This window comes from Choloepus didactylus, chromosome 9 (genome assembly GCF_015220235.1).
Source record: "Choloepus didactylus isolate mChoDid1 chromosome 9, mChoDid1.pri, whole genome shotgun sequence".
Taxonomy (NCBI): domain Eukaryota; kingdom Metazoa; phylum Chordata; class Mammalia; order Pilosa; family Megalonychidae; genus Choloepus; species Choloepus didactylus.
Genome location: NC_051315.1, coordinates 128,827,946 through 128,855,779, shown reverse-complemented (window position 1 = coordinate 128,855,779; position 27,834 = coordinate 128,827,946). Strand labels below are relative to the sequence as shown.

General features: G+C 47.0%; 1 protein-coding gene across 1 annotated transcript in view; it reads right to left on the bottom strand.

Annotated features, from left to right (window-relative positions):
- Window positions 1–27,834, bottom strand: part of AGAP1 (ArfGAP with GTPase domain, ankyrin repeat and PH domain 1) — a 434,418-nt gene that overhangs the window by 291,874 nt on the left and 114,710 nt on the right. The window contains 3 exon segments of the mRNA XM_037850014.1: window positions 5,268–5,360; window positions 12,035–12,190; window positions 13,377–13,504. Of these exon segments, the coding sequence (XP_037705942.1) occupies window positions 5,268–5,360; window positions 12,035–12,190; window positions 13,377–13,504 (377 nt within the window).

Sequence of the window (27,834 nt, the reverse complement as noted above, 5' to 3'; positions counted from 1 at the left end):
TCAGGGAGTTGTTCGCCCAGGTCGGGTAAATGAGCTTCCAGGGCACCGGGATACCTGTCAGTAAATTACCTGCTTCGGGAGAACTCAGTGGACCCCTGATGCCCAGGCAGGTTTTATCTGCCATGTGGGGGGTGCAAAGTGTTTCTGGGGACTCCGGCTCACCCAGCCTCCTCAGTGGTCAGGCTGGATGAATGCGGGCCATTGCCAGAGGCCACGACCTGCAGAGCTAAGCCCTTCCCTGGGCCCGGGAGGGGTGGCTCGGCTGCTCCTTTCTCTCTCTTATAACACCCAGGAAGTTTCAGTTGGGTCTTGAGTGTTGTCTCCTCCATGAAAGTGGCTCATGCACTGAGCCGGTCACCAGCTGGCTGTGAGCAGCGTGCAGCTTTCAAGGGCAGTTACTGTGAGTGTCGTCAGGCTGCTTTTATTCCGTGGATGCCACACAATTCACCCCCTCGCGGTGACCCCGGGTACCGGGTGACGCAGGTCGGCGGGCTGCAGCAGGCCGGGCGAGGGGATTAACTCAGGTGGCTCCTTTCAGTTAATTGACAATTGCCTCTTTCCACTCAACTGAGAATCAAAAACAGACCCCGCTTCAAAACCAGCTGCAGGCCTGGCAGCTGGGTGTGCGACGGGGGTGCCCGCCGGGCTGCTGACGGCTGGGAAGGCTTTCCCGTGGCTTCAGAGGGCTGCTGGACATCACTGCTCTCACGAGTGCCTCTCCACTCAACAGAAGTCCATGACCCCTGGGGTCAAGGTCAATGAAGACTAAAAAGTTTTATGAAGATGCTTAGTTCCTTTGGGGTATCTGTCAACTGTCGCTGCCCCAGCACTGAAAACCGCTGCCTGGGCAGGAATCTGCAGCACAAGACCCAGATGGAACGAGGGCAGGCGGTCGCTGCTCCTGAGGTCACTCACGCCGAGTTTCTCAAAATATCAACCAGATGCTCAAATCTACAAATAAAAAACTTCCAGAAGTGGGCAACACAGTGATTTGCCCATGAAGGTCTAAGAGGTCTCTGCACATTCTTAAAACACGGAACCACTAGGCAAGGAGCTCTCCAGCCAGCGGATGGCCCTTATGGGGAGTGGTCTTTGCTGGAGCCTGAGTTACAGGCAACCCCTGTACACGTCCACGGTTCTCACTCCTAACCAACCCTGGGAGTGAACGTCCAAGATGGGGAGTTGTGTCCCCAAGATGGGGAATCACAACCAGACCCTCTGCCTGTGTGTCTAGGCAGAAGCGTAGGAAAGCAAAGATGCTAGTGTTCACACTTTTCACTCTTTGAAACCTCACACGAGACAATGAAACATGCTGCCTCGAAAGGCTGAGTGAGGAATTTTGTTTTTGCTTGTTTATTCCCTCCACAACAAAAAATATAGCTGATTTTTTTTTATTTTGTCAGCTTGGCAAAATAAACGATCGTGACTCCAAAAATGCACCTCTCCTCTGCGGCTGCTGGTGGGAGTCAGGGCGAGGCCGTGTGGGCTCCGCGTCTGCAGCGTGAGCTCTGGGTCAGGCAGGGAGTCCGGCCGGGGTCAAGGGTCGTGGGGAGCAGGGAAGAGGTGGAGCATGTGGCTGTGCGGCTGTGCTCAGACACAGAGATGAAAGAACGCAAAACAGGAAGAAAGGAAGGAGAGCACACAGCTGCTGTCCCCCAAACAGACCTCCCATCTGCCACCCGTGATTTGCATGTCACCTTCTCCAGGCTCATTTGTACTTCATTAACTGCCATTGACTTAACAAGATTTATGCAAATGACACCACAGGCACTCCCTAACTCCCACCGCAATCAAGTGATTATGTATGTACAACTCTCCACAGCAATGAAAAATTTATACGTGACGAGCCCACTGGCCACCCAGTTGGGCCTCTGGCTTTTATTTTTCTTGCACGGCTTTTAAATTTTTATTCCAATGGATCTTATTGGTAAAAAGAAGCAGGACGCTCTGCACTAAACTCCTTCAAAACCCCGAGGACAAAAAAAAGGCCAAGTGAGCACAGACTTGCAAAAAATGAACTCATATTCCAAAAAACAAGTCATATTCTTGATGAGAAACCTTTAATTGGGAAAGAAAGAAAAAGATGAAACCGTGGTCTGTGATGTTTCGGCAGCTCCCACATGGCGGGTCAAAGCCTTGCTTCTCAAAATGAATGAGCTGCAAAACGTGAGCGCAACATGAATAAAACGCTTCCCAAGTTCATGTACAATCTGCAGAAACAGAGTCAGAGAACCAAAGCGTTCAAGTCAGAGAGAAAAACTGTCTGTTATGAGATTCCTGTGGGAGGGAAGGGTCTGCTATGGTCAAAAGACGGTCCAGGATTGTCACCATCACCAGCGCAAGGTGGCTGAGGTTCCAAGACGGCCCCCCACCCTGAGGCATGAGAATAGCAAGGGACGTGAGGGTGGGAAATACAAAATCTTAACGGGAACCAAATCACCCGCTTCCACCCTTGCAGAACAGCCGAGCAGCGCTGCATGATCACGGGGCAATCACATTCACAGACGTCAGCTTAGAAGTTTCTGCCACACAGATGCAAAATATTTCCTGGCAGAAGTCAGGGTTCAAATATTTAACTTAAAGCACCTAACTTTGCTTCTTAAGCTCTGTGAAGGCATTTCAGCACACACATGGTGGAAAGAGTACGGCAGTGGGGATCGAATTCAAATCCCTGCCTTCTCCTCCCTCGCTGGGCCATCTTAAACACTCACCCTTTGCAGGTTTCATTTAAAACAAGGATAAAGCAACCACCTCGAAGATGGCAATTTTGAGGATTAGATGGGATGCTATAAGAAAAGCACTTAGAAGATAGTAACTGCTCACTTAATTGTCCATCTGTCCAACAAACAAACATGCCGGGTATCAAGAAGATGCTGGTGGGCACTTCCCAGCCAGGCTCTCCCCCTCCAATCCTCTCATTTCAATTTCATGTTGAAATCGACGCACTGGGAGTGTCAGGGATTCAGACTGTACATAACATACACGTGCCTACATACACACCGGCCCTCGAGAAAAATCACGACGACCATCCGTAAATCCACACCAATCCGTTTGATCCAGAGTTGCCCTGAATACCTCTCATTTAAAAATTCAGTCTTGCTGGAATTTAAAAATTCTGTGTAGACTCTCCAGTGCTCCCAGGGACTTAGAAATCCCCGAGCCTGGCTCCCTAATTTACAGACGAGGAAGCCGAGGACGGGGACACTGTCAAGGTGCAACTGAGAAGGAGCAGGTGTGGACATCCGGGAGAGGGTGCCCTTGGCTCCGGGGGGTGGGAAGTTACAAGGCACAAGGAGCTGCTTGTGTGCCCTGCCCACATTCACCAGGAAATCAGACGGGAAATTAGATTTCAAAAGATTATTTAGAACGTTCACAATCCAAAAGCTTCCGAGGATGGCTCCCCCTGACCCTCACACATTCTGAGAATCTAGTAAGGAAAGTAAGTGTCTTCCACGAAAGGGCAGGTGCTGACCAAGCTCGGGCTTCAGCAACACGGGTGCCTGCCTGGCTCCCGGGGGCCCCTCGCGTGGTGATGAGCACTGCCACTCAAACTGGAAAGAGGCCTGAACCGAGGAGACAGCCCATCATTAATCTTTAAATGTGAAAAAAAAAAAGATTTTCATAATTCTAGTTGAAACAGCATCTATAGCATAAAAATTCTACTTCAAAATCGCCTCCTGGAGAGAGTTAGGTTATAAATAAGTGCACAAAGAATGAATAAGCAACTCATGTGTGGACCTCTAAAGCAAAGGAATCATTTCAGGGTGAAAATGCCGCCCACCAGCTGAGCTGATGGGGCTTTCGTTGGTTGGTTTGGGTTGTTTCTTTAATATATGGAGGGAAGGGACCTTCTCTCCGGCACCCGTGCTAACCCTCATGTTGGGTACCCAGTATTGGAACAGGAGTTTTGTATAAAGGCGTGAATGGCCTCGATCACTATTTATAGGCTTCTCTCTTCTTAGCCTGGAAAAGCATCTACAAAAACCCCTGGGCAGGGAAGGAGGAGGCTCCCAGGCGGGGCCCCTCGAGCTGCAGGGGAGGTGTGGTTTTTGCGGTAGTTTCTGGGCTTGCGAGGAAACCCTGTGCTCCTCCCAGTGCTCTCTCTCACCTGAGACGCTTGCCCCTCACCTGTTGCCCCCCACATCGCCATCCCCTGGCTTTAGCCAAGTTCCTTTTTATTTCAAGTGGGTGAAACCTGCATGGTTGAAAATCTCCCACTGTTTTTAACGAAAAGACTCTATCCCGTTTTAAGGGCAGCCAGTGACAATGGTGGTTCCTGAAGGAGCCATAAAGCCGTCTAGGGACTTGCGAAAGGGGAGCAGGAAGAGGGGTCACGAGGGTGCGGTCGGTCACCAACGGCGTCCCTATGAGGCAGAGCTATCATCCTGCCCCAGGTTTTTTATCCCCCCTATCAAGCAGAAAGGTCTCTTAATTAATTGGCCATCTTCAACAACTAAAGCTGACTCTTCTGGAAGCCACTGGGCAGGGCAGAACTCTCTATTTTTATTCTCTTGGAAACGTAACAGCAAAATACATCATGTGCGTTTTAAGTTTTACTTGAGACAAAAGTACTTCCACGCAGTTTCCGGGCTAATGAGAACCTATGTTAGGCTAGCAGCAGAGGCCAAAACACATCCTTGAATTCAAGTCCTGTTGTGTAATGAGGAAGTTTAATTAAGGCCCCGCATTACAGCTGTAAATGTTCTTTTATATAATAAGGTCTAAATGAAACTGAACCTAATCAAAGTTCCAATTCCTTCATTAGCAAATTACAAACAAGAGCGCACAGCTGACACACCGCCTATGATTATCACAACTAATTGCCTCGTTGTTACAAACCAGCCTGGAACGGTGTTCAGATGTCCGTCTGCGAGAGCAAATTAGGGCCACGCCGGGCTGTTCCTGTGATCACAAGGGGCTCTTGTACGGCGAGCCCATTTACCCCTGTCGACTGGCGGCCAGCGGCCCAATCAAAGCGGCGCCTCAAAGACAGCCTTTGAAGCCAGCTCAGCCTGGAGACGCACTCCATGTGCAGGCAGGCAGACTGCACTTCATTAGGCCTGTTGTCACATTTTCCCTCTTCTTATTCTAATGATCCTATTTTAATACACACAGGAACCTCTCCTAATTGATGTCAAGTGAGTGACTTTCACATTCATCAACAGAGCACATCAAACAGATCTTGGCGCACAAGCCAGCGTCATAGCACGGGGACCTGAGGTGTGTCCCCAGCTACGGGCCAGGGGACGGGGGCTGGGGGTGCGTACCTGCTTAATTGGGATTGCGCGGCCGCTCCCGATGCTGTCTGCTCGGCCCTCCAAGCCTTTCTTCTCTTTGTCTGGGTCACTCCCTTTCCGAGACTGCAAAGCAAAAGGAAAGGTGGCCTTCAGTGGAGGTTCACAGATGGGGGCACTGCCCTTATTGGCACAGTTTCTGCAAATACATATTTAGAAACCACACACAGGACATGTATGTATACATACGTGCACATACACATCATGGGAGCAGTCATTGCCGCTGATTCATTTAAAAGAGAATTTCCTAAACTTTTCCTCCTACTCTTCCACTGCAAAATTATCTTTTAATTCTTTTTTAAAGAGTTCAAAATTCAATTACTAGAAACCAATGGACCATATAGGAAAGTAACGCCCAACAGGAAAACACATTCTAGAACTGCAGTTAATACAGCCAAGGAGAAAAGGGGTTCTTGTGGCTTATTTGGAAAGCCTACAACATAAATGTATATATTTAATTAATGTCCGAATGATTTTAAAAATTCTATTAACTACTCAGCTGTGCAATTTAATGGTGCACTCTTGATTGGTATGAAGGTGCAGTTAATGTTTCTTTTTATTGCTTTTAGATGGTGAGAAAACAGCAAATTCAAAGTCAAACTGGTGCTCCACACCGCATAAATAATGAGAGGGGAAGAAAAGTTCAAAATACCCTTTTGACAAAACGTCAAAAGGGAAAAAGGAGCAGCTCTGTTTGACAAGTACCCAAGATGGTTTTACGGGTGCATTGTTCACGTTATATGAGACGCAGCCGACCACTGACGAGGAGAGGGGCGACGTTTAATCCCGGGGAGCTGCCACCTCAGACCGCTTTGCTGGAGAACTGGGGGTGCTCAAGTATAAGCCTCCATTTCTGAAGGCGTGAGAAAATGTGAGCACAATGATTTTCTGACAGATTTATTTTATTATGAGAGAAAGATCCGAGACTCGTCCTCCTTAATAACTGCACTGACAAGTGACAACTTCACTCCATTACTTTTCAATGGGAACATTACTCACGCAATATTGGAAATGGAGAAACATTTTCATGTGCTTTTCAAATCTGAGATGATATATGAAATGAATATACTTTGTGGCATCCGATGCTGCAAGAGAGGGCTAATGAAATCCAGTTTCAAAGTGATGTGAGATGGAGCAGCTGTTTTTTTTTTTTTTTTAATATTTAAAGGAGCAGTATCATAGGACATAAACAAATAAGCAAACAAAAACAACAACAAGGGCTGATGGGATGGGGTTTAGAATTCCAGAAGCGGTCAGTGCCAAAAGTAGGAAGGGTAGTTTGCTGCTGAGTACCTTTTCTCATTGGGAAACATGCTTCTTAGATGATTCGAAGAACTGACATTTAGTGAGTGCCTACTGTGTGCTGGTTATTTATTAAGCACCTACTCTATGCACCTTTTCCTTTGAGCTGGCACAAGTCTGGAGTGAGATGATAGAGAACAGAACAAGCAACAAACAAAGTTGCAGAAGAACAGAAAGCCTAAGACTTTCCCTTAGGGGTAGGAGGGAAACAGTGAAGGTCCCTTCCTATGAATTTTAGCTACTGTTTGGGGGATTGTTTTCTTTACAATTAGTAAGAGTAGTTGAGAGCTGCAGAATAGCCTTAAAACCTCGTTTCCCCACATCTCAATCCATGGGAAACCTGGCATTTGAGGTTTCCATTTGTAAAATAAAATTCATCACTCGCAGTGATACCCTTATTTATTTTAAATCAACAGATTATCAACAGTATTTTTGGAATTTTATGAATTCTGAAGTTCTATATTTGGAGATCCATCTTCATTATTCTCTATTAACCAGAATAATTAACAAAACAAACATTAAAAAAAAATTAACATCTTCCTCAAGGCAGCACATCTGTCCCACAGTTACTCTGCTCTCCGAACGGGAATTTCCAGATTCCATGGAAAGCCGAAGAAATTTCTGGTTGTCCGACTGTAAACCCCTGGGAAAAGGAACTGTGAAGAACTAAGCTCAACATCTGAACACACAGCGTGAGTCGCACGAGACTGGAACGGACGTCAGATTTCAAAATAAAACAACAATTTCCTGGCAACTGTAATACTTTGTGGAAAGAGGCATGAAACTATTATTCTGAAGAGCAGTGCAGCTGATAGGTAAAGGGTAAGGAAACCAGGATACTGTGCGAGCTCAGCTCTGCAACGACTTTTTTTTTTCCATCACTGGCCCTATTAGATGTCAAGAGAACAAAAATGCAACAACTAAAACAAGACCACAGAACACAAAATACAACAACGCGGACGAGTTCCCAGGAAGAGAACATGCCCCTGACGGCACTGCTGAGAGGGCTCCGTGGGGTTGCTGCAGACAGCACCGCTCTCGGGGTCTCTGCTGCATGGGCTGTGATGGGGGGTTTGCAGCCTGACGAGTGGCCCCGGAGGTGTCGCCCCCGTCACAGAGGGCAGGCGGCTGAAACCCCGCACCAGCACACCAGGACGAGGCTGCCCGGCCCCCGCCAGCACTGCGCTGAGAAAGAAGTGCTGAGAGGATCTAATTACCGCCTGCCTCTTTATGAACACATTGCCCGCTCCTGCGTATGATCGAGAGGCTCTGCAGGGCGGCCTCATCACTGCCAGCCAGCAGGAGCAGGGTACGTCGCTGCCCGTGGCCCGTGCCATCCAACGGGAGGCTGCTGTACCCTCCTCACCACGGCAGGGTCCAAGGCTGCCGGAACACACTGTCCTAGGAACCCCGATTCCCCTTCTCGACGGAAAACCAAGATGCTTCTCAAACCACTCCGTCTACAGTAGGTGTTTTGCTGCTTGATTTTATGAGTTCTTCACAGTCCCTGGTTACTGGGTGTGCTCAGCTCTGTGCAGTGGTATTGGCCTTATACGGTCAGCTTTTAAAAATATCAAGTAAATGACCCTTACGTATAAAGAAAATAGGCGAGCAATGCAATGTGCAATAAGGAAACATACTAGAGTATGAGTTTTAACACTCAGAAGGAGAAAATAAAACGCCAAGTTCACGTTAACGCCGATCCCCGCATAGGAAGACGGGGCACTGGGTGCAAGAGGCAAACGTGGAGGGCCTCAACTGTTAACAACGGCTCTCTATTCCTTAAAAATTAAAGCGGCAGCTGCAGCTACAGCATCAGCAGCAGGCAGGGGCAGTGGCTGCACTGATGAGCTGGTGGTGAGCATGCACAGTGTTTGATAGTCCTGTTTGTTCCAAAGTATTTCCTGATGAAACAATTTAACCACATGCAAATTAGGCAATGAGCTAAGTCAATTGCTCTCAGGATCCATAATACAAAACAAGGGATTAGACGGATGCCCTGTTTTAATGTTTGTTTTCTCAAAAACAATGTGTTTTCAAAGAAATACATAAGATATAATTTTGCATTTGACTAGGAAACTAAATTCTATATTCAAAATGTAATTTGCTACTGTTAGAGAAATGTGAGATTGGTACTATTTTGCAAAAAGTGTATGAGATTTACTGTTGTTTAAAAATGTATTTATATACAAACACAAATTTTGGGGAGTATAAAGTGTTAACCCTTGGGAAGCATATTAAAAGTACACTCTATATAATTGATAATCATGGTATTTGAAATATGATGTGTGTACTACATGATTTATGGCCTCCTGATGACGCTAATAAATAAGTAGAGTGTGCCTCTTGGTTTGGGGAAGAGCCCAGCCTGAGGGGATTTTTCTTTACTAAGACTGCTCAGCATTTAGCCATCTATCCTTGTCCTAGGCACGTCTAAGTACACTTTCTGCCAATTTAAGCCAATAATTACCAAAATTACCAACAACTGCCAGGGATGATGAGTCTATGACATTTTACATATTTAAGAAGGGAGTGAACTGGTAACAATAAGAACTCAGTATCTTAACTGCTACAATTTCAAAACTGATTTGCCTTCTTTTCATTCCTTGGATGACACTGACATCTAGTGGAGTTAATCTTTCCAAGATTGGTAACTTAAAGATATCATCCTCCTCCTCCTCTTGCTCAGCGTCAAACCCAGTGACACCCAGTGAGCCGGCCCTGCCCGCGACTCCAGCCGTCTCTGCCTTAAGCACATGACGTGACGCGGACCCGAGAGAGGGTCAGCTGCTTTCGTGAGTCCCCTTTTCTGCTCCCACTAGTAACTGGGCTGTGCAGCCACAATTCTTACAGGATTAGATTTCTAAAATGATTTGCTCTCAAACTGTTTTCCAACATTAAGACAGAAAGGGAATAAACGCTGATGCCACACAGATTCATCGTACACTGCATTATTAGATACGACATAAAACATCACAGCATTCCCAGTCACCACAGCGATGGGTTTTTACTGGCTCTTGTCACAGCACCCCCCCCCCCGCCCTGTCCTCTTCATGGCTGCATGAACACGCGTGTGCACTTGCGTCTGTGTGTGTGTGGGGGGGGGTTGAGGGGAAGGTGGCCTTTCATCTCTTTTCTTCTCCTTTCACTCGAAATCACTGTCTCTTTAATGTGGGTCCACTCTGGACAGGCGCAGAGCCAGACCAGGGCCCTGCAGGTGGCAGCTGCTAAGTAAACAGTTATTAACTCAGCTAAGATGATCTCGGTTCTTCTGACCTTAGAGTGAGCCATCTGGGTTGTTAACAGTTACGTGGCAGGGTTCAGGATACCACTTTCTGGCCAACCCCAGCTCCAGAGCTGCCCCTATCAATGGTGGGAAGGGGGTGGGGATGCGCCGGAGCTCTCCCTTATGGACAACCCGTTTTTATAGGCACTTCCTGGCTTTTCACTGCTTTCCTTGGAAAAGAAAACAAAGTCAGTCTCTGAAGATGTCCTGAGATGGGGAGTTTTCTCCTCTCCCTGCTCCCTAATGAGAGGGGCAAAGATGCACGAGGGCATCCATGTCCACATTGATGACCCCAGCCCTGCCGCTGTGTGTCCTGCTCATGCCCCTTTCCCCACCCGGCTGCATTTGGGCCACTGGGGTCCCGAGTCCACCGCGTTACCAGCTAGTCCACAGCCTGTCCTGGGAGGTGAAAAGCTTCTCAACTGGAAGACTCCCACCCCACCCTGTGTGGACAAAATGATCACCATGGAGTTAATAGGGCCCAGAAGTGGCTGTTTAAACGACTGCTAATTTTCTCTGCAGGTTTGAAGAAGTTTTACAACAAAACATCTTATGCGTGTACAAATTAAGCATATCAGATGTTCACCTGTATTCTACAGAAACCTAAAAACCCACTTCCCGAGCTGTCAAATAGTCTGACAATGACTTTTGCTTAACAAGACCAGAAATCGTTTTCAAAACATATGAATAGCAGCGAGAAAAATTAAAGTAATCCCCAAAAGAATCCCACATCCACTGCATGTAAACTCCGTGACAACCCCAGAGCAGAGGTAGGAGCCCCTACCCTGCCCAAAGGGGCTCATAACCTGCTCAAGGTCAAACGCCCAGCAAGCAGTGGAGGGCCGAGGTCTGACCTGTCCCCCATCTTCTGTTTCACCACACTGCCCCTCTAAGAGCAGCCCCTGCCCGAACCAGCATGGCACCCATCAGTAAGCAATGGAAACGGGGGTCGTCCGGCAAGGAGTGGACTGGCAACGGACCCTGACCCTGACGGTCCAGTGGAAACATGGCCTCAATCGTGGAAGAGAGGACCCACTGGCCTCGGCAGCCAAGCACGTCACCAAGAATGCCATCTCCAATGGAGGGCAGCTGATTGGTGTCCCAGCCTCCCCTTTAGGGTCTTCTTTTTGTTCACAATAGAGAATACTAAAATCCTTTGTATCTAAATCATCAAGAATTGACCAAAGAAAGAAGTTAAACAGTTTAAAACGGGGCACCACTGACACCTGGGCCAGAGACTCCCTTGTGGGGGGGGTAGTCCCAAGCAGTGGGGGCTGCTCAGCACCTTCCCTGGCCTCTACCCACTGATGCCAGCGGCACGCCCCACCCCAAGCCGTGACAACCAAACACGTCTCAGAAACTGCCAAGTGTCTCCCGGGCAATTTGTCGAGAGATTTAAAAGCAGATGCACTAGTGTGGCCGAGAAGATCCCGAGCGGTGAGCACCGAGCCCCAGGACACTGAGCCTTCTTTCCATGTGGAAGGACTTCCGCCAAGCGGCAGTGGCTGCCTGGGGCCCCGTGAGCACAGCTTCGGGAGTGACTGGTGATGCCTGTGCACCTCCCGCCTCCAGATTCCGCGTTCAGTGCCTGATCTACAGCTCTGGAATCTTCCCAGGTGATTCTGAAGAAAACCGAAGCGGGGAGTCTTTTTGCCAAAGCACCTCCATAAGACCCTTAAGGCTTTTGGTGCCAAAACACCTGTCTGCCGCCCCACACCCAACCTCTGCACTGCAGTAAGAAAATCCTCAGACCCCCAGTGTCAGTAATGGCTCATCTGCCTCACCTGAAGGGTCAGACACACACGATCAGGCATTCTGACGGTTCTGTCATTGCCTCAGATTTTGCTCAGCGCACCCAAGGGGACAAGTCTCTAGCTGGAGATGACGACAGTAACATGCTCAGACACATTTCTGTAAGGGCCCCTTGCACTTCGCTTTGGGCTCGTGTCTTACTGCTTCCCCCACACTGAGAAATTCCCAGTTTACTGTGCGGACCTTTGCGTCTCCTAACTTCCCTACGCTTTCCGCAGGAAGCAGTGCCGTTCTCACTAACTTCACTGGGATTCTACAGATACCCTTGGACCGCCTGGCAACCGGACGGACCGACGCCCGGGCCTCGCAAGCGCGCAGCGTCCCCGGGGCGGGCACTCACGGTGAAGAGGTTGGACCGGCGCTTGGACTGCTTACGGACGGGGGTGGGCGTGTTGGCGGCGGGAGGCACGTCGATGCGCAGCTCCTTCTGGCTGGTGCTGGGTGTCGAGGGCACGGAGGAGGAGTAGTCGCTCAGGCTCCCGCCGCCGTTACTCGTCTGCAATGAGGAAAAATCGGGGTCTCGTCAGCGCGACGCTCGGGGATCTAACGCCATCCCCACCTCGGCCAGCCACACCGCCGAGTTCCTCACGTGGCGGCGTCAATGGCCTGTTAGCACCAAGGACACACGGGCTCGCTCCAGAACGCACCACCTATCCTAGAGAGCTGTTTTGCCTAAGGAAAGTGACTTCGAAAAACGAAGTCGCTACCATGTAATTTAAAAGAAATTGAGAGCTAAATGTAATTATTTTCTCTTTCTTTTCGAAAAATGAAGGGGATGCTTAAGCTAAATGGATTCTAAGGTTCCTTTGCCTCTCTAGTTCAGATGCAGAGTTCGCCCAGTAGAACAACCACCGACATTTTGATAATGACATTCTAAACATCTGAATACTATTGGGAAACATTTCAGGATCCAGAGATCATTAAAGATATCTAGGATGAAGACACTGACATCCTTGGCATTAACTTTACAGACCCCTCCTGTAAATGCTGGAACTTACTGAATTTCCCAAGCATACTCAAGGCAGACCGTCAACCCTTCCCACTGCAATGTTAAAAAGAACTGTGCCCGTTTCATACCTGACCAAGAAATGTTAATCAAAACACAAGTGCACAGGCAAAACGAAGCCAATGGTTTCCTTAACAGGCTTCTGGTTGGGTTCTTCAAAGTGACAATTATTTCATTTCCTTCCAAGTAAGTAACTTAGCAAAATGTTGTTATGGAAAGATAGTTTCCATAGGGCCTAAGGGAGATGGTAAGCAATTATAACTGAATGCGTCTACTGAATTTAAGCCTGAAATGGGATGAGCCTGGAGATTTACCCACAACTGTTTAACCTATAAGCAGGCTAGAGCAGGACCAAAGTAAAGTGATTTAAATCAACAACAGAGACGCGGCACACACCTTGCATCCACAACAGAGCTCCCCTCGAGCCAGCGTGACACAAAGCACAAGCAGCATGAAGGAAGAAAACATTAAAGAATGTTTCCCATAAAAAACACTTGGCCACAGCAGTTTCTGAAGGAAATGTGAAGTCAATTACAAGCATGCTGTTATTTATAAAGTTGAAAGGAAAAAACGAAAATCAACCTTAGAATTGGCTGCAAATAATGTGACCAGACGCGTTCGTTCCCCGTGGTTCTGAGCCGCCTCCAGGCCCAGCGCTGCGCCGTGGCCCACGTACCTGGCTGACGTGCACGGCGGACACTTGCGCGGAGCAGACGGACGAGTGGCTTGGTGAGCTGGGTAAGGACTTGCAAGGCCCTATGGAGAGCTGCTGCTTCTTCCTCGTGGCAACAATCTTCTGGGCAACTGGGGGACACAGAAGACGAGAGAAAGTGAGGCTGGTCTCGAAATACAGGGCTTGTGCTGAAACGGGTGGTTGCCCCTCAAGTCTCCTCTTGCCTGACTCTGGTAATAGAATTCTCAATTTAGAATAAATAGTACATTCCCAGGCCCCTAGGAATCTACCACGAAACCTGCCCTGTGCCCCTTTATGTCCTTTTCCTCCATGCTTCCCGAAAGGCACAAATGTTGGCTGTAGCCCACAGCCATTGTGGCCACAAGGTGACCTTGGGAATGGAGGCCAACTTGGCAGAAGGTGAGCTGGAAGGAGCCCACCCTTTGACTTCAGAGGATTCACAGCCCTGCACAGATCACCTCAGAAGCCTGGAATGTGAGCCCGAAATGCTCATCCATCTTGTTTAAGCCGTTCTAATAAAATAATTTTGTCCATTTCCTTGCAGCAAAAATAATCCTAAATAACACAGAGTAATTTAACCAATCCGGCGCAAGTCAAAAATCTTTTCTTTTGCATCGCCTAAACAATAACTCTAAACTTTACAAGCTATTGCACGGAATTATATTCAAGGACATGTAATTATATCACAGCTCTTTTTTTATTTAAATATATTACCACCCACATTGGAAGTTTATCTTAATCAATACAAATCTAAATTCAACCAGCCATAACTTCTCTTGGCAAATAGGCTCACTGATAAAGCATACTGAATTTAATTGGAAAGGAAGTAAACGATTAGAAAACTCTTCCTACACCAATAGGTGCCACTACAGGAAAATAACTACAGTTTTTATTTGAATAGATGTGTGTCTTTGGGGACTAGCTGTAATTAAGTTCAATAATATTCAATCCTTGTCTTGGCCCTGATAGTTGCTGTTTTTTTAAAGATGCTCACAGAAGTGGACACATTATCTCTCCCCACCAGGAGGCTGCAATGTAGAAGGAGCACACATCGCAATTTGAAGATCATTTCTTTTCCAAATGAATACAATTTTAATAAGGAAATGGTTTGTCCATAGCTTATGGCTTGCATGTAAATGAATGATAGCATAAATATGATTAAGTGAAAATGCAATATATAAAAAATGGCTCTCAGAGATGAAGAAGCAGCTTCATTAGTTACATCCCACCTCCAATAGGCCTCTTATCATCCTGAAAGGATGATATCAATTAATTTATCTTCCCATGGTGTATTGATCATAACCTTCATCAGCTAATCATGTTTAAATTACAGAGGAATATCGCAGCACTCTGTCATTTCAAAACCATTGGCGTATTGATCTCAGGTCTTTGAAGACATACGTTAGAATATTTTAAAACTCATGTGAATTTGAAAATAAAATCTAAGGTCAGATTCTAACAGCTGCAAAAACATTTGTGCTCTAGGTGTACTGAAATCCCAAAGACCAAACGTAAACTTAAAATCCTGAGTGCTGAGGGGATTGCCAATTTACCTTTTTTTTTTTAAATAGCAAAGAGTTTTTGATTATCAACTATGCCACATTTTTTATTGCACCCCCAGCCTCGGAGTTGTGATTCAGTTGAATGAACACATAGACTTAAAGTTTTAAACTCATGGAAAATGCACAAATGCCAAAAGAAAACAGGATGAGCAAACTCTGAGAGTTCTGTAGATATTTTATATAAATCTGTTTTCTAAGATAAGGAGAGATTTGAGAAACATTCTAAGACAAATCAAATGTGTTCATAAAATCCCCATTTTATGAAACTCCAAATGCTAATCAATGTTCCATCCTTCCTCCTCGGAGGCTAGAGAGAATGAGGTCATGAGCAGAGAGAACATTTTTGCAATAAAGTCTCTCTTGCAACGATGGAACAGGATTGTACAAAACATGAGCTGCATGGTAAAAACACAAGTGAAATCCGTCTGTCCATTTAATGCTTCTTCTACCACATTAATTATAAAAAAACTGAAATCACAACATCTAAAAAGGGGCAACAACCTTTTTTTTTTTACCTTACTAGAACTTTTAGTCCTTTGTCCTATTTCCCATCTACCCATAATCTTTATGTCCTTTCTATACAAATGAAGGAAAGGAAATGAATTATAAAAATTTTCTTCTAAAATGCACAGCTTGCTTTAGATCTACAAGATAACCCATAAGAAGAGGAGGAAGTTTCCTTAATGAAGAACAATGAAGTTACCTGACTTGCCAAGGAAGAAAGGAGAGGGCAGAGGTAGGGGCAGGGGCAGGGGGGTGAGGAAACCAGACGCGGCACCTGGGGCCTGGGGGCCTGTCCTCCCCAGAGAACTGGGCATCGCTGGAGTCAGGGGCTCCCCAGCAGCCACAAAGGGCTCCCTGCTGCTGCCACTGTCCTCGCCTTATGTCCTGGGGGGGGTGGTCCCCATGTGTCTGATTTGAGACCTCCCTAAACGAACAGTTCAGGGGTGCGTAAGCTAAGGTGACCACTGCCATCGAGGACCCACCCACCAGCAGAGGCGTGTGCACTCACAGGGGACTGGGACAGCAGAGCTGCGATGGGTGAGTGTGCGAGCCCTTTCCCAAAGCAACTCGGGGAAATGGGGGAGGAAGGGCTGTTCTCTGGAAACTATAATCATTAATTACTCACAACACGTTAACAGGTTCAAAACATGAATATTACCCTAGACTACACTGGCCTGAGTTTTTGTCTCCATTTGACCATTCAGCAGATGAATGTCTTGCATATCTTATATAACCATGTATACATTTTTTTTGAAAACAGAAACACAATGACTTGTGCTTACTTAAAAGGGTCTAGAATCTTTTATCACTGAGATTTGATGTCCACTCAACACTGGTGACATCCTTTACTATCACCCCATGACCTGGTCCTAAGTCAGCACATGGTGAGACCGTCCACTCTTTCACCACGAATGCTAACCATTTTAATTAACCTCCTTACATTCCAACAGGAAGGTTTGTTTTACAAGTCATTTCCTCCACGATTTTAAAATTTTATTTGGATAACTGATAAAAAGATACTCTCTAATTAGCCCTTGAAAACATCCCATTGTAAACAGTTCAAAAACAAGCAAACCCACTCAAGAGTGTCAGAAGTCTGAACAGCAGCCCATCTTTTTCAGGGGGCTGTGGGGAGGGCTAGGGGCTTGGAGAGGATGTGAGGTGCTTCTGGGGGTCAACTGTGGCCCCTTCTTGACCTGAGTGAGTTTTTAAAGCTGGGCACTTATATACCCTATGGCATATGTATTTTCATTCTTCAATTAAAAAGACGTTTATTTTAAGAACGTAACAGAAAAAGTGAGACATTCTTTAATCAGTGGTAAAAATTAAGACTCTCAGATACTTTAATAATTCCTAAAATTCTGGCTGACTGCACAATGCCCACTTCTTTGTTGCAATGACTTGCACTAAATAAGAAAAGCAACACCCTCTGGCCACACGGGGTGGGGGTGGGGGCAGTGGGCAGCCTCTCAGGCTCCCCACTGTGCACCGCCTGTAGCTCCCTCACCTCTGTGCTGACATCCGGACAATGGGAGACAATGGGACGCATTGTTCTAAGCTTCCCACCTAGTAAACCGTTTAACCCTCAGTTCTTCAGTTTCCCAGGGGAGAAAAATGGGGCAGAAAAATGGAGAAATATTAAGCTTCCCAACCTGGGGAATCACTGACATTCTCACAAGCATCGGGGACTGCCAATTTAGAAAGCCAAGCCCTCGATCCTGGGGCTTGCCCTTAGGAAGCTTGTTACTGCAAAGGAGAGGCTGAGCCTACTTTTAATTGTGCCTAAGACTCACCCCCAGAGAACCTCTTTGTTGCTCAGATGTGGCCTCTCTCTACGCCAACTCTGCAGGTAAACTCACTGCCCTCCCTCCTACATGGCACATGACTCCCAGGGGTGTAAATCTCCCTGGCAACATGGGACATGATTCCTGGGGTTGAGCCTGGACCCGGCGTCATGGGACTGAGAAAATCTTCTTGACCAAAAGGGGGAGGAGAAATGAAACAAAATAACATTTCAGTGGCTGAGAGATTTCAAATGGAGTCAAGAGGTCACTCTGGAGAGTATTCTTACGCACTATATAGACACCCCTTTTTAGTTTTTAGTATATTAGAGTAGCTAAAAGGAAATATCTGAAACTGTCGAACTACAACCCAGTAGCCTTGATTCTTGAAGACAACTGTGTAACTATGTAGCTTACAGTGTGACTATGTGATTGTGAAAACCTTGCAGCTCACACTCCCTTTATCCAGTGTATGGACAGATGAGTATAAAAAAATGGGGAAAAATTCAATTGAATAACAGTGGGGGGATTAGGGGGGTGGGACGTTTTGGGTGTTCTTTTTTACTTTTCTTTTTATTCCTATTTTATTTATTTATTCTTTTTTTTTTTTGGAGTAATGAAATGCTCAAAAATTGATTGTGGTAATGAATACACAATTATATGATGGTACTGTAACAACTGATTGTACACTGTGGATGACTGTAGGCTATGTGAATACATCTCAAGAAAACTGATTTTTTTTAAAAAATGAGGCAGAGAGGGGTCCAGAGGCAGAAGGGGGATTTGAACCCAGTCAACCTGGCTCCAGAGCTAAGCCGTGGCCTGCCGTGTTGCAGTGGAACCTTCCACTTCCCTGTCAGCATCGCCCACTGGGCAACACTATTTCCAGGACACAGGCCACGTGTTCTTTTGCCCTCGCTGCCCACAGGAGATGCTCAGTCCACGTGGGTTCAGCCAAGCTGCTCACCAAACTCTGAGTTCACAGTCGGCCTTCTGGAAAGCATGTGGACTAGCCCTGATTCCACCATGGCAACCTGGCTTCTGACCCCGTCCCGTGGCTGAACCTGCCATGGCCAAGGTCATCAGTTGCCATGCCAAGGTCAGCCTGCAAATTACTGCATCTCCGAGCAGCATATGACACTGCAGATCAAGTCCCTCCTTTCCTGAAACCTCCCCTCCCGGGCTTCCGTGACACCCTGCTTTGCGGGTTTCCCTGCTCCGGCTTGAACCTCTCTCTGCCCAGCTCTTTCAACGCTGGTGTTTCCCAGGCATCCTTCTTCAGCCCTCTTGGATCCCTGTGCAGGCTCCTCCTCGGGAATGTTTCAGGGAGAGTAATGGAAACACCGCAATGACAATGGCACCGAATCAACATAAATCAACAGCCCTATCCTATCCTTCCTGTGTGCTACCCCTGTCCACCCGATTTCCTAGATGTTTCCCCTTCGATGCACCCAAGGCTCCTCAGAGCCCACTGCCCAGCCTGAGCCTCCTCGCCTCTCCCACGAAATCTGCTTCTGTACTTTCCAGATCGGTCAATGGTACAACCCCCATCCAATTCCAGGGGCATAAATCATCAGTTCTACCTCTGGAATTTCTCTTGACCTCATCAAATGCACCTTCACTGCCTCTGCTTTCATCCACGATCTTATCCTTCCCTGGCTGGTTACTGAACATCTTCCAGACTGGTCCCCTGGCTGCCACCTCCAGGCCCAGCATCCTGAGAGCCACCTTTCTACAGGTGAATCTTAGAGAACACAGCATCCAGAAACTGGAGCTGAGATTCCTGAGCAAAGAGGGGCTCTTCCATGCTTTTGAGGTGTACCTGGGCTCACCTGTAACTTCCTTCCATATAGAAGGATTCCTCCCATAAGCCCTAAAACTTCCAGCTCCTTCACACCCCTCACTCACCCACCCCAGCGGGGAGAGAGGACTTATGTGACTGGGGAGGGCAGGAGAAGGAAATGGACCTGTGCCTCGCTCTCCCTTCCAGGACCCCTTCTCGTTGGGAGCCAGGTGGGAGTGGGGCTCCAGGGCTGCCTGGCACTTGCTGGGAGTTGCATTTGGAAGCCCAGACAAGCTTCGTTCTCCAGCACAGCTTCAACACTCAAAAAGGCAGTAATTTCACCTTCCCCGTGCCGCGCTCTTCAGTCTTACGTCTTAGTTGGCTCAGACTCCCAGTGAGGGCACCCACCACCGCCCACCTCGTCAGCCTCTCACGGCCCTGCCCCTTCCCTGCTCCCCAGTCATGGAAGTAATCACGGTTGCCCCAACACGCCTCCCCGAGATGAGCCATTGCTGCGGCCCAGACACCTCTCTCCTTTCTCCCTTGGCCGACCCTTCTCAGGACTCAGGCCATCTCCAGCACTGCCTCTCCAGCGGAAACCCTTTTACAACTACCCAGCCCCCAAGAGGCCCCGAGTGCCAGTGCAGCTGCCTCCTGCCTTCAGTGATGCCCTGACCAAGCACACTGTGCACCCTGCAGCCCCACGGCCACGCTGGAGAGCAGGACCCAGTGCTGGGTGTACAGAAACTGCTCAATAAACAACTGTGCAATGAACGATCCCAAACTAGAGATGTATTAATCCACATTGAGTTTTGCGCCTGCTGCTCTCTACTTGTAGGAAGACTGTAGTGGATTCTAGATTCTTCCTGCCTGGTACCACCTGGTATTTCCAACACCCACAACAAAGCACCTAAATACTTCTTTATTTTATTAAAGTTTATGACATTTTTGGCAGAATCTAACAAATGTTAGTAAACTTAGACAGCAAATATCTTCTCTGGTTTAAAAGCCGTGCTTCAATTAATCAATCAGCAAGGACTTCTGAAGGGCTACCCATGAGCCCTGCGAAGGTAAGGATGGGGATCCGAAGAGGGGAGAAGCACATCCTGCCTCTCACCTCCATAAGCCTACGGTTTAGGAGGAGCCAACGTCAAGAGCTCCCATTTTCCCAAACACAGGCAGGATCACTGAGGCACCTGCTAAGATGCATTGCTAGATTCTTCCCTGTAACCAAGCCGTCCCTTTCTCGTTCATCATTCACGTTGACCTTGAGATCTAAGCCTCTTCCACCAGAGGTCCCAACTGACCAGAGCCTCTCGACCAGGCTCCCAACTGGTGCTATTCACTTCCTCTCCCCCCAGTTCACTTTACCTGGGATCTCTAGGAGGTTTAACTAATGGACTAATTTTGTGGTGATTTGCTTTTCAATTCTCTACATCATTATGTCCATGACAACATCCACTTCTGCTATGCTGGCACAACTGAGCCAGCCCCACGGTCTCTCCTAGAGGAAAGGTAAGTCTCAGGTGTGCCGTGTCGTGGACCCGACGGCCCACGGCGAGTGGGAGGGGGGAGGGTGGAAAGCTCAGGGCGGCACTTGCCAGGGCATTCAGATGTGAGTGACAGCGGAGAGCGGGCAGTAGGTGCCGAGCGGGCTCCTGAGGAGATGACTCTGCCAACAGGGAAAGCTGCAGAGCACCGAGGCCAGTAATGGGGTTGGTGGGAGGCAGTTCTGAATAAGCCATGTTAGACAGGAATTCAAGTAGGAAAGATAAAGCCAATAAAATAATATTTAAACTGTTTACAACATACACACATAGAAAATCACCGAGCATGAGTGTAAATGCTGATTTTTATTCCACAGAAATATTTTTGAAGCACAATTTTTGAAGTAGGGGGTCATGGCATGTTTTATCTTTGGAGCTACCACCCAAAGGTTACATATACTTTTTGTACCTTCCACTGAAAGGCTCTTCCATTATAATCATGGGAAACTTACTCAAAGAACTCCTAAATAATGAAAACTGGCCAGAATTGTAAATCTTTGTAACAAATAAAAGATCCCCTAATGTCTCAACTCAGTTTTAAATTATAATACAGTGATCATTAAATTACCTTATTAATTAAGAATAAATTAATTACCAAATTACCTACGGAGTTCTGAATTTGTGGCTTAGTTAGTTAGGGCTGAAAAAAAATCTGAAGTGGAGTTTTTATCCCCATGAAGCTCTCAAAGTTAATGAATGTTAAAGAGGGCGGGTTCTGTGTTATTGGTAATGCTGTGTCTACATCCTGGATTTGTTCTCATGTTATCTAAGTTACGAGCAAAGAGGAAGCTCATACCAGAAAACTAAGTAGAATCATACTGAGAGGAGCATTCCTGAAAGTGTCTTGGGTTGTTCTGACCATAACATATGGCCAAACGATGATCAGTGAACACCTGTAGAGAGTCTGCCAAATTTTGCCGCCAACTGGAAGACACGGCCGGCTCATGGTCCAAGTCAACGGGCCACTTCCATGGACTTCCAAAGTACTCTGGTAATTCTAGACACCACACTTTCTTGACCTGCCTAAGCCCAGCACACGCCTGACACTCAACAGGCACTTGTCAACCTTATAGATGAGTGAACGGATAATCAACAAACGGATAATCTAATGGGGGGTGGGGGTGGAAAGTAGGGTAGGTGGAGCTGAAAAGGGCCACCGGAAACACATTCTCGAGGATGCAATATGCAAAGAAGAGCACCAAATGTGGACTTTATCCACAAGGGAGACATCAAAAGTGTTCAAGGGCAAATGACAAGATCAGATCCATGCTTTGCAAAGACACCTGGAGATGGTAAAGAAGATGCAGGCCATATCTATCTGGACCCTTGAGAAAGGGAGGTTGTGTGTGTGTGTGTGTGTGTGTGTGTGTGTGTGTGTGTGTGTCAAGTCTGGACCCTTGAGAAAGGGAGGTGTGTGTGTGTGTGTGTGTGTGTCAAGTCTGGACCCTTGAGAAAGGGAGGTGTGTGTGTGTGTGTGTGTGTGTGTGTGTGTCTGTGTGTGTGTCTGTCAGGGGTGGGAGGGGGTGGTAAAAGAGCTGCCAAGGGCCATGACTCAGGAGCTCAGCTCCTCAGCTATCTGAGAGGTATACATAGATGTTTTGTTTTGAGCCTTCCCATATCTGAAAGTGCTGGTATTCTAGGGAGTTAATGCTTAAAATGAACAGTTTCTATTTGAGATAATGGAAGGTGGTGATGGCAGCACAACATTGTAAACATAACAGCACTGAATTACACATCTGAATGGGGTTAAAAGAGGAAATGTTAGGCTGTATTTTTCAGTACTAGAATACCACCTTTTTAAAAATCCATGGAATGGTACAACACAAACAGTGAACCCTAAGTTAAACCATGGACTATGGTTAATAGTACAATTATAAAAATGTGCTTTCATCAATTGTAACAAATGTATCACACCAACGCAAGGAGTTAATAACAGGGTGGTATATGGGAACCGTGTATTTTATGCATGATTGTTTTGTAAACCCACAACCTCTATAATAAAATAAAAATGCTGTTATTCTGCCATTACACTGATGAATATTTGGGCAAGGTATGGGATTCTAGGCTGAATATCCATCCTTTGACAATTCAAAGCCAGCAAAAGGAGTTGCTGTAAGGTGACTCAAGCTTGTTGATAAAGTTTTAGCTAAACCCCCAGAGTTTACCAACTTTCACAGCAGATTTGGACCTTCAATTCATTCTCGGTTATGGTTCTTTAGAAAGGGCAGCTTGGACCCTGGACTCTTAGGTACATGAGATCTTTACACTGGCACAAGGAGAAATTGATTCTCCTTGTCCTTTCACAGGCTTTTATCTTTTTCCCCTGCTACCTTCAAAATAATCGCTCAACTGTCTTTCCTGAATCCTGTCTTGCCCTTGGATTCTAAACAATCCTTCACCATGACACCATGTTTATCTTTCTGAAAACAGATCTGGCCCAACCCCTCCCGGTTTCAACAAAACAAACTATAAATTTCAGAATAATTTGCTAATTATAACAAATGCTAATAAAAGGAAGGAAAGGTCTTTTGCAACTGATCAGGTCATAAAACTAATTTAGGGGTGTGTAAAAAGGAAGTGCTCCTCCACACATTTGCCTTTTGGCTCCCTGTCAGTGGAAACCTGATGGAAGGGTCCGGCTAAGAATCAGCTGCCCCCCACGGTCTCTGAGCCCCGAGCAAACTCATTATGAGAACGGCTTTGGTGAGAGTCTTTTTCCCTGGAGGAGAAGAATCCTTTGAAGACTTACCTTCCATGTATCTTAGCACAAAATATCGCAGTATTCTATTTAAAAAAAAAAAGAAAAACTGCTCAAAGATGGCCAAACTTGCTTTAATTTCTAAGGGAAGCTTTCAAGTACCTCCTAAAGCAATGAAGTCAGAATTCTTAATCTGAGATTCAGTTCTTGTCTGTGTTCTTTTTATCTCGTTGTATTAAAGCAAATTTATCTTCATTTATGTCGCAATTACCTATTAGGGTTGTTAATTTGCTGGAAATGAAGCTATTGTTTAATTGCTCCTATTAATCGGGGGATTTAAATGCCGGCTGTAATAAACAGTTACCTTCAGGATGGAACAAGGTAAAGGTGCTGACGTTAACTTCAGAATTTCAGAAGGAGGGGAAATACCTAACATGTACAAGGTACCTGGATTTCCCTTTTCTTTTTAGAGAAAATGTGAAAGAATATAACATTTAAAAACCCTGCTGAAACAAATATGGTCTACCGAACCTTTTTAAAACCTGTCTCCAATTCTGATATAAAGTTATTATATTTGTGGCAAGGGGTGGGGCTCTCCAATCAGTCTGCAGGAAACGCATGCCCCTCTTCTACCCGCTTCTCCCCAGTACAACTGACCCTTAAAAATCAGTCCCGGGGTGGAGCCGGGGGGCTGCAGGAGCACCTGAGAACCCGGCATCCCAGACCCGGGGCAGGTGGGCAGGGGGCATGATGCTGCCGCCCGCTCGCTGGGTTCCAGGCCCCTGGAAGGACACAACGGGATTCTCACGTCCCTTCCCACAGGACGGCAAACATCCCCTTCTCCAAAAAGCCTGACGGTGGGGCTTCCGCAAGCTTGCATCTGCTTTCATCCAGACCCCACCCCGGCATTTAGGGGAAGAAGGCGGGCATCCGAACTGGAACTGGGCAGAAGCCCCTCGAGGACTGGACCCATGCTCCGGTCTGCCCTGTGCACCGAGAGGATGCCCAATGCAAGGCCAGTTCCACGTATTCGGATGTGTCCTGAGAACATTCGGGGACCCTCCAACAAACCTCTCTTTCCCTCTCCCCCATCACTGCCTGGCCACCCCCCTTCAACATCACGCACACAGCCACTCCCTCTCTGCTCTCCTAATTCAACCATGCATCAGGTCACGCCTGGCTTGCCGGGCTGGCCCCCGGCTGCCTCTCCTCTCGGGCTGAAATCTCCAAACCGTCCTGGTCTCCTACTGTGACATCAGTGGTCAGACTGGGAATGCCCTGGGGATACGAGTTTATCCCTGCAGGCTGGACCCCAGCCCGAAGGACTGCGTCTGTGCCTAAAACCCCATCTGTCTCCTCTCCAGGAGTTAAAGGGGAGGTAAAGGATTAGATGACGTCAGTAACTCCCCGAGAAACAGAAGACCACAGGGGACGGCCTTACGGCTCCTGGCCAGTCCTGCCACCTGGTCGGCAGTGCTGCTGGACCCTCCAGGCCACCACGTCTCCAAACTCGAATGGCACAAGGACCTGAGCAGTGACTCCCAAGAAGGACAGCAGGGAGGAAGGCAGTGCTCCAGGGCTGCCCCTCACCTCCCCGTGCCACCCTCCAGCAATCACCCACTTTTGGACCTGAGTCCCTTCCCTCTGGCAGAGTTAGGTGACACTGATGATACCTGCAAGGCATGCGTGACCCAGAGGGTGCAGCATCTGTGGTGATGACCCTGGAAGGTCCCGGAATGATCTCAGTAATGCGGTGAGTGCTCTAATAAAGTTAAGCCAGGCCCCGGAGAGCCGGTGACCTGCTGCCCATTCCATGTCTACTATGTGCAGCTGGCTGCTGTCCCTTGACTGTGGCAAGGGGGCCTTCTCGCTGTTTCGTGGCATCACTCACTCAGTCGTTTATTCCTGTATGTGTTGAGAAACATGTTGGATGGAGGGGGGTGTGGGGGGTCATGGATCCAGACCAACCTGCAGGCCATTGCATGAACCCAAAGGCTAAGCGCACCTTACACCCCGTCAGGGCAGCCTGTGGGCATCATACAACTCTCCATGTGGTCACAAGAAGCAGTGCTCATCAGTCTCGGCCCAGCACCCGAACCTCTCACTCCTCTTCACGTGGTTTAGGAGAGAAGCCCACACCCAGCTCGGGACGGACGCCGACACAGTCCCCCCACCCTGTTATATCAGGTGAGTGACAACCCAGGGGGCAGGCGCTGATAGAGACCCAAAGGACAAGTCGTTTTCAAGAGGGAAATACTGAGAAATTAGGAAAATTGCAGACATAGAAGTCATTTAAAGTGGGAAACAACTGGAAGGGTGGAAAGTAAGGCACAAGACTTGGGATAAGTGTGGACCCCGTGGGGCAGACGATGATCAGTGGCCGACGAAGAGGAGTTCTCATGCAGCAGAGGACCAGCGTGTGCATGTGTGTGTGCAGATTGTGTGTGCACATGTGTGTCTGGAGAAGCAGCAGCAAAGGAATCCATTGCCTGCTGGTCCACCTCACACCCAGCTCGGGAGGAGCCTGAGAACTCAAGGGTGAGGGGAGGTGAGCAGGCTGCAGTCTGTCCGACCCAGGCAGGGCATCCCTGACCCCTGGCCCCGAGCAGCTCAAACCTGAGTACCACCAAGTGCTGGGGGCTGGGGCCTGAATTCTGAGCCATGCAGAGAACCAGACAGCGGAGTGTCATCTGCCTTTAAAGATGCTCGGTAGGGTTCAAGCTGGCATGTTTTGGGGAGAAATGTCAAGGAGAATAAGACAGATAGAGCAGGTGATGGTGAGTTCGGCACTGCTGAGACACAGCTCAGGCCCCTCACCCGGGGCTCCCTTTGGAACCTACGCTGCTTGGAAGTAAACAAACTCCAATCTCCTTGCAGCGCGCTGTGCAAAATCAGAAGGCTAAGCCTCCGTTCACTACATGTCTGGTGAGCATTCATTATTAATTAGTGCATTTAATGGAATAAATAATTATTAAAACAACTCAGCAGACTTTAAAGTTAATAGACTTTAAAATCTAACACAGCTTAGTGACGTTAATCTGAAATGCAGGGAGTCAGGTAAAAAGCAGACATTGGGGACCTTTTAAAGAGCGAAGCTTTATGGAAGAGGACGCTGTTCTAGTCTCACCATGATACACGGAAACGTGGGATTGAGTGTAGATCCCACTTAGAAAAGAGGTAGCATGTCAAATGCTACAATTAAACCCAGTACAAATCTGTGCAAAAGGCCGGGAGGTGATTAACTTTCTCTCTCACTTATTCTCAAGTTGGATGCAAATCAGCGTCTTTCAAGGCAAGGCAAGCGAATATCCCAATAAATTGGCAATACAATTTAGATGGCAGGCAAGGATCCAAAAGATAAATGGCTTAAACAAAGAGGGGAAAAATGAGCCTGTCACTTCTTCTCAACTCATCAAGCTGTTTGGCCGGGAAAGCTGATGATCCTGCAGCAGAAGTGTTTCTGACACCCCCTGAAGGTGAAGGCTCCACCCCGTGATTCTTTAATCTGCGTGGCAAGGCTGTGCAACACACTTCCTGCATCGCAGAGGGCTGCAGGGCCATCTATTTTAGATCTACAATTTTTCAAGAAGCCAGATTACAGCTATAAGATAGGACACTGATGTAGTTTACCAGTGAAAGACCTCAGATGAATGCAAAAAACAAAACAAAAACAAAAAACTTAGGAGCGTTATCAGAGGAATACAATATAATACAAAGAAATGAAAACAAAAGCTAATGGCAATAAGGACTTTAAAACATGAAAAGAAAAAAGAGAAAATAAAGCAAAACGAGATGAATACAAAACTGATCGCACTTAATCATTCAAGCTAAGGAAACTGCACAAAAATTGAAAGAAAATTAGATGACAAGATCAAAATAAATGAGGATTAGGAGAAGGCATGGGTTCTAAATAAGAGAATACGTAAGACATAAAGCTGTAAGCACATTATGAAGTTGGGAACCTTGAGACATATACAGTTAAGTATAAGAGTTGGTTTCCTTTAAAAAAAATTAATTTAGTTTGATTAATATTTGCTTAACCAAATTAGTCCCACCTATTCTGCTTCCTATTTTAAGATGTGCACACTAACAGAAAAAAGGAAGTTTAGAAACTTCCCTAATCTTCCCATTTGTCATGAGGACATTCTCCTTCAGGTATCTTTTAACTTTCAAGAAAAATGCATTTATCTATCACAACTGAAGCCATTTTTCTATATCCAGAAAGAATTATCCTTACAACAATCTCCATAAAAAAGAAACTTTCTTCCCTAAAGTCGGGGAGAAGATGCCTGGGTTGGAACCTGAGAAAGGGATTCGTCTCCTTCTCGGCTCTGTTCATAATGAGTGACTGGCAGCCCCCTCTTCCAAGCCGAGGCTTCCTGGAGTAGTGACAGTGACACACGTTGAATTATATAATGTATTGTGACGCAATTAGGAAGAAGGATGAGCCGACAAAACAGATTTCCACTTGGTCCTCTGCAGGGCTTTGTGCATTAAGTCATTGAAATGCTCTCCCCATTGCCCATCAATTATTATTATTAACTGAGATTGCCACCCAGAAACCT